The sequence below is a fragment of the Parus major genome, chromosome 23 (genome assembly GCF_001522545.3).
Source record: "Parus major isolate Abel chromosome 23, Parus_major1.1, whole genome shotgun sequence".
Lineage (NCBI taxonomy): Eukaryota > Metazoa > Chordata > Aves > Passeriformes > Paridae > Parus > Parus major.
Genome location: NC_031791.1, coordinates 3,149,624 through 3,164,765, shown reverse-complemented (window position 1 = coordinate 3,164,765; position 15,142 = coordinate 3,149,624). Strand labels below are relative to the sequence as shown.

Genomic DNA, 15,142 nt, shown 5'->3' with positions numbered 1-15,142 from the left:
CACGGTTCCTCATGTCCCCTCACGGTCCCTCAGGGCCCCGCACGGTCCCGCCTCAGGCCGGGCGCGAGAAGCGCCCCCATCTCCAGGCGGCGCAATAGTGTACACTGGCAGGAGCCACGATTGGTCCATGCGGAGGGGGCGGGATCTCAAGGAAGCCCGCCCAACAAGGCGGGAAGGGGCGGGGCTCATGGGGCTGTTCTGGGTAGCCATTGGATGGTCCCGGGCCGGGGCGGGGTCACGGTAGCGCGCGAAGGCTCGAAGCGGTCTCCGGGTGGCGGGAGTGCGGGTGGGCCATGGCGGCGGTACCAGTAACAACGGAGGGTCCCGTTGAGGTGAGTCCTACCGTTCCTCTCCCTTCGGCATGGTCGGCCGGCTGCTGACGGCGGAGGCAGCTGGTGGCTGCTTGCGGCCTTGCTGTTCTTCAGGCTGTGGCGAGGTGGAAGGCCTGAGAGGGACAGCGAGGGAGGTGGTGGTTCCAGTAACCGTTCCAGTAGGATGCCCTTTCCGGTAGTAGTGCCGGTGGCGGTGTCAGTAGCCACCAGCCGCCCCTACCCGCCGCCCTTGATCGCGGGCGTTCCCGCGCCGTCACCGACCTTGCCCTTCCTGGCAGACTACAACTCCCAGCATGCCCCGCGCCCTCCCTGCCAGCCGCAGGGCACGCTGGGAAGACTACGCTCAGCCGGTGTCCGCGGGCGCGGTGCATGCCGGGAGGGCTGCTAGGCGCGCGGTGACGGGTCTGAATAAAAATGAGTAATGAAATAACGAATAAAAGTCGTTCAGTCTGAATACAGTCATATCAGTCAATGTCAATTTTGTGTTTTTGCTGTGCAAACTAGCACATATATTACCCTATATGTGAATAACCATTTGTCTTGATAAATATAGTAAATATCAATAGTAATAATCCTACTAAATATGTAAATGTCATCATTGATAGTTAGGCTATAAGGAGACTGCATGTGGATTTAATTGTGTGTGAGGGCTTAGCCAAGGTTTTGGAATGAATTTGGATGCAAGCACTCAGAACTACATAATATTTTCCACATTAAGAAAAACTGTATTTTGCTTTGTAGCTTCCACTGGTGGATTTGAACCCAGACTTGCAGAAACCCCTGGACAGTGACTCTGACAGCGGCCAGGGCAGCTGTGAGACAGCCTCCCCAGGTCCCCTTGGCAAGGGCACAGCATCCTTTGAGGACAGAAGTCTGTAACATTTCCATGAATTGTTTTTTTCAACACTGCATTTTTTGTTTCATAAATACCTTTTAGGAGGTTGTCACTGTTTGACCTGTTGGAATCCAAACTCTTGTTGCTCAGAATGTGGGCAAGTGTCTTTAAATCTCTAAAGAGTGTTTTTTAAGTTACAGAAAGAAAAAGACTGAGTGGGATGTGTCTAAATTAATTATTCACTTTCTTGTTTTGTTTCATCTATGTAGTGTGATTTTTATTACTATTTCAAGGCAAGACACTACCAGTGAAGGGGTTTCAGCTTTGCCTTTTTTTTTAAGTTTAAAAACCTTTAACATCAATTTGGGTTAAATAAATACTGTTCTCTGGGGATTTTGAAAAGTTGAGTTCAAGCTTATTTGCTGTAAATGGTGATATATGTTAAATTTAATGGATGTAGATTTGGTTGTTTGTTAATTAACTTGTGGCACTTTCCTTTTTTTATGTTTGTGTGTTTTGCCAGATTCTGAAGAAGAAATTTTTGTGCATAAAAAAGTAAAATTCCAGAAGGTGCTTCAGGACAGTGAGTGTGAAGAGGGGGAGGATAGAGGCTCATCTGTGCAGGAAGATAATTTGGGTGGAGACAAGGAAAATGGGGAGGAAAAGGAGAATGTTGCTGCTGAAAAGAATAAGAAATCCCATCCGGTCCACCCAGCTGTACTGGACAGTGATGACAGTGACACTAGTGACCAGTTGCAGATTGAAAACCTTGAAACAGGCAGGACATCTGGCTTGCTTGAGGGTGAGCTGGAAGAGGAGAGACCCCTAAAATCTGGGAAAAAGTACAGTAAACATAAACACAGTGTTGAAGAGGAGCCAGCAAAAGAAACTGTAGCAAAATTGAGAAGAAGGAAGAAGGAGAAAATAATGGAGTCCATTAAACAACTGAGAAAAACAAAGAAGCCTGTGGCTGAGGTGGGTGTTTTGGCAGAAAACCTCAGATAATTTCTCGACTAAGTTCAATTTATTATTTCTTGTGGTTATTCTGTTCCAAAGCTTCAGTGTTGTGTCCACATTCCTGCAGCAGGTTTGGGATCCACAGGGATTTATGTTACACCATACAAGTCTAAACTGCAAAGTCTGCAGATTCATTTCAATTAAATTGCATTTAATTTGCAGTTTAAGGTAGTACAAAACCTAATGCCTGATGATTGAATGCCATTTTAAATTAATGTCAAAGAACCAAAGGGACCTTCTGAAAGGAATCACACAATTTATTCTCCTGGAAACAGGTGGATGGTGAGAGGTTTCCCTTCAATGATAGTGGATGTCTTCTGGATGACAAGGAACTCTTTGATAATGGTTTGGAAGAGGAGAATGATCAGCCCCCTGAGGATGAAGAGTCCCTAGAATCCATACGAGCAGCTGTGAAAAACAAAATAAAACAATACAAGGTGACAGTTGACTATGATACAAAATTAATGTACTCTCAAAGTGATAGAGAATAAGTTAAGGTTAGATATTGGCAAGAAATTGTTCTCTTTGAGGGTGAGGAGGACCCCGCACAGGGTGCCTAGAGAAGCTGTGACTGCCACATCCCTGAAAGTGTCCAAGGCCAGGATGGGGCTTGGAGCAACCTGGGATAGTGGAAGGTGTCCCTGCCCATGGCAGAGGGTGGAATGGGATGATTTTTAAGGTCTTTTGTAACCCAAATCATTCAATGATTATTGGATTTAGTAGGAATTTGTACCTGAGCAGGTTCTAAAACTCTTTGACCATGGTGAAGTTGTACTGCTGTGGCAGAAGAGAGGAGAGCCTTCTGGTTTTTGTTTTTAAAGATGGAAGAATATTCTCCTGGCAAATTAAAAAGATAATGCTGGAGTAGGAGCTCTGGATTCTGCCCTTATGTGGGGTTTGTGCTGATTTATGAGTACACTTGCTGGCTTTGCTGACTAGTGGTCATTCTGTACAGTTATTTGTGATGTTTTTGCCCTTGATAGTGCCAGTATATCGACAGAAATAGTTTAATTTCTTTTTATGCCCCATAGAACAAAGAACATTTTCCGGACGGTGAAGGCTACAAACATGTATTTGGTGAGGAGAATGAGGAGCCTGTATTAAAGGAGCCAAAAAGGAAGGTGAAATCTTCATATTTTTTTAAAGCTCTGTATTGTTGCGTGTCATGACTAACATGTTTTTGTATGCACAGTGTGGTTTTAGTTAGTTGTTTGTTTTTTTTTTTTTTTAACTGGATGTTTTATTCTGACTCTTTTCTGTTTGAAAGGGAAAAATAAGCTATTTAAGAAGTAGAGAAAGAGCCCCATGTTTTGTTTCCTGACCTCAGAAGCCTTTCTTTTCTCCCCTTAAGGAGCGGAAAGCAGCAAAGTTAAGTAAAGAAGCCATTAAACAACTACACAGTGAAACACAACGACTTCTTAGAGGTAAAACTTAAATTCTTTATATGTAAAGGGGTATAAACTGTTCAGAGATTCAGAGGAGAAATTAAAAGAATTTACTCAGAAGGTTAGAGCCTTCTTTGATCTAACATGGCTTACTGAGGGTTGAAGGGTGCAAGACCATTTTTATTGAAGGACCTGTTAAATGTATTTTTGTAACTAATGAAGATAAATATACTTGTTATCAAATAAAGGGCTCAGATGATGTTTTAAATCTTCTCTCACCATCTTTCCCTGGCAGAATCATCTGTGTCTCTCCCATATCATGTGCCTGAGGCCAAAACCGTTCATGACTTCTTCAAGTACAGACCTCGACCAGCTTGTCAAGGAAATGCCATGGCCCTGCTGAAGTGAGGATTTAAACCTTCCTCATCCAATTTTTTCATAAAATTTAGGCATCTCTAGCTTTTATTTTGAGGTTAACCAGATTTTCTTGGGCTCCTTTAAATCCATAAAAGTAGGAAATTAGGAGAATGTCATTGCTAACATTAGGCAATGCTGCTTTCCTGACAGAGTCATACTATAGAAGTGATCAGGGGCAGGAGTAACTCATATGAAGGAACTTGCTGATGCAGAGTTACTTTAATGGGATTTAGGCAGAACACCAATATTTCACTTGGGCTGTTTCTTCTCTGAGTAATGTGTAGTAAAATACTGAAGCTACATTAGTCACAAAATGAAGGCATTTCGTACTGTGATGCTGTAACCAGTACAAAGCTTTTACACTTCCTTAAGTTCTCACAATGAAGTTTTCCAGATTAAAGTCCTTCACCTCTTCCTACAGATTAATGACAATAATTAGAAAATGTTTTTTTCGTCTCAATTTGTCCTCAGCCTTATTTCCCTTTCGCACTAAACAAGGTTGGTACGTTTCTTTCTGCCTTTGTTAGGTCCTCTAAATATCAGCTGCCCTTAAATGAGGAAACTGCAGCCATTGGGAACTTGAGCAATGATTGCAAAGATGGGCCAATGGAAGGTGATCAATCAGCAGTTACTGAACCAGAAATGAGCATGGGCAGAGATGCTGATGCTTCTGTGACTGAACCTCTTGCTGCTGAAGGGAGGAATTTACCAGAGGACTCTGCTGAGCAGCCCAGGCAGGACAGGGAGGATTCTCGTGCAGTTACAGGGACTGTAACTGGTGATAACACAGGGGAACAGCAACTCTCCAACTGTCTGAGCACTGACTGTGATGAGCAAAAGGAGAGTGAAATTCCTTCAGCATCTGGAGATGCTCTCATGAAAAGAGAGGAAGCAGCGCCAGGTGTACAAGGTGAAACAAACAGTCAACAAGGGGAGCCTGCACTGGTGGCACAGCCTGAAAAAGTGAGGAAATCCAAGCTGGATAAACTTCGTGAACTGGGAATAGATCTGTCCATCCAGCCAAGAATATGCTCTGACAATGAATCCTTCATAAACCTTGATGAAGCTGATTCAAATAAAGGTATTACTTGTGTTGTAGTCCAAAGCAGTGTTGATCTGAGCTTGGCTGGAAAATTCAGAAATATTTAGGTGATAGAACAGTCAGGCACATCCACTTATAGTGTGGATTCTTTTTGAGACATGTTAACAGAAATTTAGAATTGCCTGGTGGCTGGGAGGCTGGGCTGGAATTTAATTGAATCTTGTGGACAAATGGTAGTCAATGGCAAGATAACTTAATATTGCCTAAAGCAAATTAAATACAAGCTACAGCAAATATATGCTGTGTTGGTTTATTATTAGTCAAATAAAATGGTTTTGCAAATATTATAGTATTCAAGATTTAGCTTTTAAACTAGATTTTAAACTTATTATTTTTTAAACTTAGCTTTAAACGAAACTTTGGGAGAAAAAAGCTCAAGACATACTCTTACTGCAACTTTTAACAATCAATACTTTAACATTGATTTAATTAATATGTATTTAAAGAACTAGAAGCCCTGAAAGCACGTTTCTTGAAGCACACTCTCCAGACACTGAAATCCAAAGCGGAACGGGCCATAACCATGAATATTATCCGTAAGGAAACGACATCTGATGGGAAAGAGGAACTGAGAGCAGATGTAGTGCCAGCAGTTTTGGCTGCTGACAGCCTGCAGGAAACAGTCCACACAAAGCCAGGTTGGTGGGGGAGAAGAAGAGATGAGGATTGAGTTGGAAAACACTTGTCTTTATTTTCCTGTCTCGTGCTCTGTTTCCCAATGCTGTCCTACAAAATACAGGTGAAGGGATCTTCATCTGTAAGATTACTGTGTATGTTCCCCCTAATGGATAGCCTTGTTTTAATTAAAAAATTCTTGGTAGACAACTTAAATAGCAGTGGCCTGTGTAGGACAGCCTCAGTCAGATCTTTGTGATTGGTTCCTTAGATTTTTCATGCTTCCATGAGATGCTGTCCCCATCTCTGGAAGTGTCTGAGCCCAGGTTGGATGGAGCTTGGAGCAACCTGGTCTAGTGGATGGTGGTGGAACTGGGTGATGGAACTGGGTAAACTTTAAGGTCTTTTCCAACCCAAACCCTTCCCTGAATCTTTTCCTGTGCAGGTGAAAAGCTCCGGGCCCTGAAGGCCAAGCTCCAGGAGGCCATGAAGCTCCGCAGGACCGAGGAGCGCCAGAAGCGACAAGCGCTATTTAAGCTGGACAACGAGGAAATGCTGGAGGAAGATGAGGAAGAGGAGGAAGAGATGACAGATGAGTCTGAGGAGGAAGAAGAAGGTGATCACAAGGTCTGTATGCAACATTTTTCCACCTCATCAGCTTCTCCGTTCTGTTGCTTCTCCCCAGTGGAATTTTGTACACTATTAATTGGGGAAATTGCTAAGAATTCTTCCTAAAAGCTAAAAAAATTGTTATAGCTGCCCTGTTCAGGGTTTGGATTGTCTAACCTTGAATTCATGAGTATTTCCTTTATTTGTCTTAACACTATTAAAACCAAATAGAAATGTTTAAAATATTTTTATGCCACTTCCTCTTTTTATAAATCCTTGGCTCATTTCTGGCTGGGCCAAAAAGGTTGCACGCCTCATCTGGAGTAGGGTTTGCCATGATAATAAGCATTATATCTGTGCTCTGTTTGGGGATGTTTCTTAGAATTCAGAATTTCTGCTTGATGAAGCAGAGGAAGATAATGAAGATACAGAAGAGAAACACATCGAAGATGGTGACAGAGAAACTGACAAAGAATCAAATGATGGAGAAAAGCTGGAGAAATCTGAACATGGTGATTCTGTTCTAAAACATCCTTCAACAGAGTCTACATTGATGCTTTTTAAGGACAGCTCCTCAAAAATGGGGTAAGTAATCCAAGCCTTAAAAATGGTGACTGAAAAATTTTAAATTTGATAAGCATGTGTAGATTTTTTTTATTTAAAGTGCTTTTTATAAATATTTTTGTGTTACCTTGGTTTTTTTGCAGTTCATTCTAAATTTATTAGCAAGTACCTTTTATGAATTGCAGATATTCTCTTCCTGATGAAAAACTGGAAATGGAAGAAACTGTAGACAAACGACCTACCAAGTTAGGTAAAGTAGAATTATTATTCAAGATAATTGCTTTTTTTTTTTTCCTTTTTTTTTTTTCACTTAGTACATGTAAAAGTTTCTATTAAAGATCAGTATTCAGTATTTCTGTTATTTCGTCACTTGTATATAGTTATAGTATATGTATATAGTATGATTTTTCCAAGTTTAGATTGATGAAAAAATGGATGGGCTTGAAAAAACTAGAGGGGAAAAATGTTCAGAATAATACTGGAAGGAATATGAAATGTCAGAAATCAATAAGAGAAGTAAAAAAGTGTAATATGCCTCTTGTAAGAAGAAGGAAATCCAACATGACCACAAAACGGACTTTCAGCAAGGTGTTGCAAAAATTTATATCAAGTTTTACTGGATTACAAACACACAAAAAAATTAAGCACTGTTTTTTTTTCATATCCAGAGGATGATGATTCATTTTCTCTACCAACACTGGCAAAGGAGAACAGCCACAACAGCAGCTTTGAGTTCATTGGCTCCATGATCCCATCCTACCAGCCCTGTAACAAGCAGGCCTCTAGAGGAGGGAGCTCCTTACCTGCAGCAGGGGGGTTGAGGTCACCCTCCCCAGGTTTCTTCAAAACAAGTTTTATCAGCTCTGCTTCCAAGGTGAGATTCTCAGTCCTGGTCAGGTCTTATACTAACACAGTGGAAAGTAAATAAGTATATTTTATCCTGATTGTCAGATCTATTAATAGAATCAAATCAGACAAATGCCTTTGTATCAGTAAGATTTCAGAAGAACAAACTGCCCCTTGGGTTTGTGTACACATTGGAATGGATAAAAATGACATTATAAAACTTACATTCTATAGGGTTTTCCACAGAAAAGATGCTATAATCTGGATTTTAAATATAAAATATGTGCATCATAAATATGGTTTTTATGAATGCTTACATGGGCTGCACAACATCTGATATTGAACTCATGTGTGTATTGAAGCAGCATGGGCATAATTTGACTACTGCATGGTTTGGGTTAAAAGGAATCTCAAAGCTCTTCTCACCCCATCCCCTGATATGGGCAGGGACACCTTCCACTGTCCCAGAGTGCTCCAAGCCCTGGCCAGCCTTGCCAGGAACACTTTCAGGGATGGGGTAGCAACAGGTTCTCTGGGAAGTTTGTTCCAATGCCCTTCGCATTTAAATTTAGGGTTTCTAAATAACATATATTTTTGTATTCCCTTGACTAGAGCTCAGGAAAGACCTCTGAGCCTTCTCTTCCCATAGAAGATTCCCAGGACCTGTATAATGCCTCTCCTGAGCCCAAGAGTTTATTTCCAGGGGCTGGGGAGTCAAGATTTCAATTTTCTGTGGAAGATGACACTCAAAGCCAGCTGCTTGATGCAGATGGGTGAGTGATGGGTGTAAAGGATGGTGTTTTGTGCATAGGATATGCAGACCACAGCAAGATTTTTCTAATTACAGCCTTTCTTTCAGGTTCTTGAATGTTGGGCAGCACAGGAATAAATACCAGTCCTCAAAGCCTCAGCTGCCACTCGCTAGCATGGATGAGAATGCCATGGATGCCAACATGGATGAGTTACTGGACCTGTGTTCTGGACAGTTCAGCAGGCAAGCTGAGCATGTGCCAAACGCCAGCAACACCAAAAAGCAGAACATGGAGGAACTACTCAATCTTTGTTCAGGAAAATTCATGTCTCAGAGTATGTCCTGAATTCTTTGTTCAGCTTTGCTGGTTACTTGATTTACAAATTTTTCTCTGAGGTAACTTCAGGTCTGGGCACTGGTGCCACATGCGGAATTTCGTCTTATTGGCAGCATATGTTGTTTTATTTCTAGTGTGTTCTCTGACTCTTTAAGAGCAGAAATAAGTTGCCATCTTACTGTTTTCTGTAGCAGGTTCTCCACCATGGGCTTCTTCAGTGTCTTCCAAGGCAGAAAAAGACAGTGACATAGAAGATCCAATGGCAGAGGCTCTGGAGCTCTGTTCAGGCTCCTTTCCCACAGACAGGTTAGCACTGCTCTCCTAAAATTTATAGAAGTTAATTCTGGTAACTGTCTTGTTTCATTCTTAGAAGTGTTTTCTTGTTTAACATTAATTTGCTGTCAGTGAAAGTGTGCTTTGTTTTGGAGGTGAATGGGAGGAATATTGCAAATTGCTCAGCAATTACACTCTAATTGGCAGCATAAGCTGTTTCTCACAGCAATTGTGAAGGGAATTTCTTTGTATTTCACTGATAGGAAAGAAACAGTGAAGAACTTTCATTAAACTGAGAAAAGATGTTTAAAAGTGGGATTTTTGGAGTCTCTTGTGGGCTGTTGCCAAACTGCTGTAACCAAATGTAAAGTTGGATACTTGGAGTTTTTTTATAGATTAAAGTGGAAAGTGTATGGCTGCCTGACAAAAGGATAGTGAGGCTTAATAACTGGGAATGTTAAGGGGATTCAAGGGGAATTTGAGAGGGGGGAAAAAATTGGAAATTAGTGCTTATCCCATGGTTTCTGCAAATGAAGACCCGAAGTCTTAAAACATCAACTCTAATGGGGATTTGGAGCATTAATAGCTAAATGCTGCTGGCAGATTGTAGCTCTGAGCACTCACAGGAAATTGCCTGATAGCAGCTGAGGTGGGTGTTGAAATTTTGCCTTAATTTCCTGGAGGTAAAATGAAAATGCCTTTCTCTCATTTATGTTTTCCCTAGGGAAGAGGAAGAAGAGGAGGAACAAGAAGAACTTGGTGGTTTTCAGCTTTTAACAGATGATGAGGCCTTTGCAAGTGAAGAGGTATGAACTGATGAGAGCCAGGCAGCTGCTGGATAAAATGGATAATTCCATTTATCTTCCTAGGTTTTTAATGTATTCATCAATGCAAAGTACCACAACTTCCATAATAAGCTACTGAAACATTTTTCAGAGCAAATTTTGGATCATTTAAAAGATCTCTTTAATATAATGATACAGAAAAATGCAAATCCTCTGAAATATGCCTGATGTTTTAGTGTCTTTTTAATTGAAGAACAGACAAATCTTTCATTACAGGGAAATCCACTCTCAGAAATTCCTTATTTCTGAAAACTTTCTCTTTGACAGAATGAAAAAGGTGAAGATAGTGCTGCTGAAGAAGCAGAAATGAGTGATGAAGAAGAACTGCTAAGACATAGACCAAGCTCGAAGAAAAAACTGTAATTATTTTTTAAAATCTTAATTACTAGAGAGAATAGACTATTAATAGCACCAGAAATTTAGTTTGGAATTATTCTCTCTCCAGCAGGTGTTTACATGGTCTGTTTTTTTACTTTGGTGCTATCATGTTGCGTGAATTTAACTGTGTTGCTTGTGGGTTATAGATAATTTCCGTTATAATTTTCATTATAGATGGAAATCAAAAAGCCACAATAAAAGCAGTGCAACTTTTTTTTGACCAAAAAAAGGATGCAAGAGTATTGTCATTCCTCATGTCTGAAGATCTTATTTGTTCTAGCAAGTAAAACACAGAGTTGACAGTTATTGCTGTCATCTTTGGAATCTGGTGGATAACAATGATTTGGGGTGGTACATGTGTGTAAATGTGCAAGAACTCAAGGCTTGGTCTTTCCAAAAATTACATGAGAAATTACAATATGTCCTTGGGAAATGTGTTCATTTTATGTCAAAAGATAAATCTTGCCTTCAGAAGATTTGTGTGATGGCTGTTATGTTCCCAAACTGAACTCTTTCACCTTTTGTTTCATAGGAAACTGCAAGATTTCATGGAAGAGGAGGCAGAGCTGTCAGGGAGCGATGTGGGAAGTGAGGATGAGTATGATGGCGAAGACCTGAATGAATATGAAGAAGAGATTATCGATGAGGAGCTCCCAAATGAAGCGGAATTAGAGAACCAAATACAGAAATTCCACATGTTAGTGCCATTATCAGTAGATCTTTGGTTGAGTGAGGCCCTGGCTTTGGGACAGAACCTGGACTAACCTGTCCCTGTCTCCTGTGCTGGCAGGAAGGCGATGCTGGATGATGACAAGCGCCAGCTCCGCCTGTACCAGGAGAGGTATCTGCTGGATGGGGACCTGCACAGTGATGGCCCGGGCAGGACCAGGAGGTTCAGATGGAAAAACATAGGTGACCTATGATCTAGAGTTAATAGAGGGGGAGAAGGATTGAAAACAGAGCTTGTGTGTGTGTGTGAACTAGCACTTAGTGGTCCTCAATAAAGTATTTCAGGAGTAAATCGGGGGAGGATGATGCTGGGTTTTTTGTTTGGTTGGGGTTTTTTTGCCTTGTGGTTTGTTTGATTGGTTTGGGGTCTTTTTTGTTGTTTTTTAGTAGCCTCCATTTTCAAAATTGATAGCTGACTATCTTATTTTGTTGCCTAGATTTTGCTTCACAGATGGACTTGTTCCAGGGAGATTCAGATAATGAGGAGGAGAATGAGTTTGATGAGACAGAAGTGAAGTGGAGAAAGGAGCGATTTGAGCGAGAGCAGTGGCTTCGTGAGCAGGTACTGATGAGCTGCTAGAAAAGGCTTTCTCTGTATTATTGCTGGATGTGAAATTTTTTATTCCTCAAGTTAAGCTTTAGTATTAAGTCAGATTTCTCAGCTGAACGTGATGCTGTTCATTAACAGAACAAGGATGATGAAGTGTCTAAAAATTGCAGTAACCTCTTACATAGAAAGTAACTAAAAATTAATTTACATCAGGAAAATAATTACTTAAAATACTGAATGAAATGTCCATTTTTAATACACAATTTTTCAATTGTCTTCACTACAGAAGGAAAAAAGTAAAGAGCAGGAGGAGGAGGAGGAAGAAATTGGTGGAAACAGCGAATTCATGAAGCTGGCAAAAAAAGTGACTGCTAAGTCCCTGCAGAAGAAAGGTGAGCTTGATTTTTATTAGAGTTACAAAAAAAGAAGAATGTTCACAAACTGATCTTTCCCCCATGTCTCTGCCAGCCAGCCCAGCAGTGGTGGCACAAGACACAACTCTGTTACCCAGGAACCCGTTTGAAGCCTTCAGACCTGCCAGTGACATCCAGGTGGGTACCAGACCTGAAAAGTGGCATTTCCCAACACAGCCAAGTCAGCTGCCCCTGAATTCTGGGCACTCCTGGTTTGTGGTGTTGTAACATGTGAGTACAGAGTAGATTTTCTCTAAAGAGTAACTTACTAAGCAACCTGCCTTGTATCCTGAGAGTGGTTTAATGCAGCTTCTCTTTGCTTTTCAGGTAAAAAATGGGTCACTCTTGAACAGACCTAAAGCTGTCCTTCAGAAGCTCGCAGCAATGTCAGATCTTAATCCAAATGCCCCTCGAAATTCCAGGAATTTTGTCTTTCATACACTTTCACCAGAGAAGAATGAAGAGGCAAAGGAGAAATCAAAACCTCAGGTAAAGATTTGGGTAGCAGGTGCTGCCAGTTGTGAAGATTATTTGAATATACAGGCACTGAAATCTGCCAAGCAGTTAAGAGCACTGGTGTCTTAAATATCCCTATGTGCTCTTGTGCCAAATATTTCTCTCATAATTCAGAATTTAAACTTTTTTTTTTGGACATGTTGTGTATTCTAATGTATTTGACTGCCCTTAGGTGAAGAAGAGAGGCCCTTCTGCAACAATAACATCAGCAGCAAAGCGGCCCAGGATAGAAAGCTCAGAGGAAACCAGTCAAAGCCGAAGCATTTTCCAGTACTTGGAGAGCTGAATATTCCTGTTTGGGGCCAACTGCAGTTTGTGTCTCCTCTTTGCCAGCTGCAGTTTATTCTGCCAATCTGCCAGAAATCACCAGGCAGGGCAACAAATGGGTGCCACCTCATTCAAGTTCCAGTAATTTCCAGGCTGTGGTTTTGTGTTTTCTCAGTCCTCTGTGGCAAATGGGAGCACAAAATCCATTCCTGGTATGGAATGAAATGCTGTTTTGGTCTTTCCCAAACATTAAAGAAACTTCTACTGCTGTGGGCTGTCTTCACAGCTGCTGCAGAGGTATCACTTCCACCTGGAAATGCCATTAGTGTGACAAGGAGATACCTCAGGTAGCTGAAAGCACAATAAGGGAGGAATTTCTACAGCTCTGGGAGAGAATGAAGCAGTGTTTGCCATGGCAGGAGACACTCGTTTACACTTGCAGCACAAAGTTTTAGCTGTGGCTCCCTTGAGTGTCTTATTTTCTTTAATGTTGAGCATTTATTAAGTTCTGCCTTTTAAACGCTCTAATTTATCCTTGAAATGTTTACTTTGTGGGAAAGGTCCCAGCCTCTTCTGAGGCAATATGAGAAGGGTTTCTTTCCAAGCTTTTAGTACTGTTGATATCCTTAAATTTGCAGCTGGATGTGTGTGTGGAGAGAAGGATGTGAGTAATGTGTGGGCGAGGAAAAGGGGGTTTAGGGGGTTTTATTTGCATTGGTGGGGGAAGTTCCTGGGGTTGCTTTGATTTGCCCAACTTAAGGCTATCTTTAACCATCCATTCTGTTGTTTTCCTGGAAACTACACTCATCTAAGAGAAACCATCCATTGCTGAGCAGCCAGTAAGGAAAAGGCTGCTCTAGAATGAGGGAATTTATAAGGAACTGTCATTCACAGCTATTCTAAAGTGTAAAAGAAACTTGAGCCAGAGTGTCCAGCATGCCTAATATTTCTGATCACATGCTGAATGTGTTGGAGAGCAGATAATGGTAGCACAGGGTCCTACTCTAAGACTAAACACCTCTGGGACTGGATGCCATATATTTGAGGTGCTGATGCTGTCAGAGAAGTGTCTGAGCTGTAAATTTTGTAACATCTTGAGCACACACCCTGTGTGCTGTGTGTAAAATATTTTATTGTACAGTATGTTATAAAGAATTATGGTACTGATTGAAGTGCAACTTTACAATAAAACATGGTTTTAATTTTGGAGTGTGGTGGTTTGTCAGTTAGAATTCATTTATAGGATTTCACTCAGTTGTATATATGTCTTGGGTTTTTTTCCCCCAATGTTTTTTGTTTATGTCTGTTTTTTAATTGCTGCCTTTTTTTTTGTAGCCACAACTCAGCCCTTCACTAGGAACAGCTGCAATAATATTGGAATACAACAACAACAACCCTTTGTGTTTATTGGAGTGTGGATTTTCAACTCCTCAAGTCTTCCACTTGGGTTTGCATAAAATTCTTGGCCTGAAGAATATGTTATTTTCTTGCTTCAATAGTTCTGGATTTTTTAGTTCCTAGACAAGATTTCCTTTATCCTTGTCTTAAGAAGTGTCTATTTCAGTTCACTGCAGCAATTCTAATGATTAGTGTACCTGGATTTGGGATGGGAGGTTTAGGGAAGAGGCATGACCTTCTTCCTTCATGATCAGACTTTTCTTGAAGGACCATGTAACTTAAAGATTTCTGAACACCCACTTCATTCTTTATCAGTGTTTCACTGATATGAAAGTTCTACTAACTCAGCACAGGTTTGTTGGGTAAAACACTAAAGCGCCAAACCTGGGCATTTTCCCTGAAATTTGCTCCCACTCTGCCACTAGAGGGCAGCAAGAGAATGTGCTTGCTTTGGCACTGGGGCAAGGCAAAATCATGAAAGCTTAAACTGTGTCTTGATTCCAGGGGAAATTCTTGCAGTTTTCCATGCTCAGGCAGTGCAAGGGATTAAATTTATAGAGACCTAGCATTGCTATATTTTTGCATTAGAAAGTGGTAGCTTGAAGAGCACCTTTAGACTGTTGGCTGAATCCTGGTGGTTTCCTGGCTTCTCCTCAGCGCATGCTAATAGCCATAATTATGGCTTTTATTTTGCTTTCCCTGTAGAATTTTCCCTTTAAAATACATTTTCCTTGTTCCAGAGCCAAGGGTAGAAAAATACCACTGAGCCTGAAAAGCTTATAAATTGGAATACATGGAATGGGAAGGTTTCTGGCTGCATTTACCCCACAACAACTTCACAGTAGTTCAGGGTTTGTGAGTTGCTGCTGGAAGCTCTGCATTGCACCCTAAAAATTCTTGCCTGGGAGCATATTCCATGCTAGGGAGTGGAAGCAGTGGGAAGAGGCCAGGGACAGATTCTGT

At 41.1% G+C, this 15,142-nt stretch overlaps 1 protein-coding gene across 2 annotated transcripts; it reads left to right on the top strand.

Annotated features, from left to right (window-relative positions):
* Positions 1 to 209: 209 nt before the first annotated feature.
* CLSPN (claspin) lies at positions 210 to 13,990 on the top strand. 2 transcript variants are annotated; one of them, XM_015649155.2, is made up of 25 exons: positions 210 to 332; positions 1,074 to 1,203; positions 1,691 to 2,142; positions 2,460 to 2,621; positions 3,216 to 3,305; positions 3,536 to 3,608; positions 3,865 to 3,973; positions 4,514 to 5,067; positions 5,535 to 5,726; positions 6,149 to 6,330; positions 6,695 to 6,897; positions 7,062 to 7,126; positions 7,545 to 7,750; positions 8,335 to 8,495; positions 8,582 to 8,808; positions 9,005 to 9,116; positions 9,808 to 9,889; positions 10,196 to 10,287; positions 10,839 to 11,003; positions 11,097 to 11,218; positions 11,473 to 11,597; positions 11,872 to 11,977; positions 12,054 to 12,136; positions 12,326 to 12,487; positions 12,687 to 13,990. In XM_015649155.2, exons 1-25 carry the CDS (start codon positions 294 to 296, stop codon positions 12,798 to 12,800), a joined length of 4,008 nt encoding a protein of 1,335 aa, XP_015504641.1. In that variant the 5' UTR covers positions 210 to 293; the 3' UTR covers positions 12,801 to 13,990. The 2 variants fall into 2 exon arrangements, with proteins under 2 accessions (XP_015504641.1, XP_015504640.1); XM_015649154.2 differs by having other exon boundaries at positions 9,002 to 9,116.
* The last annotated feature ends 1,152 nt before the right edge of the window (positions 13,991 to 15,142 follow it).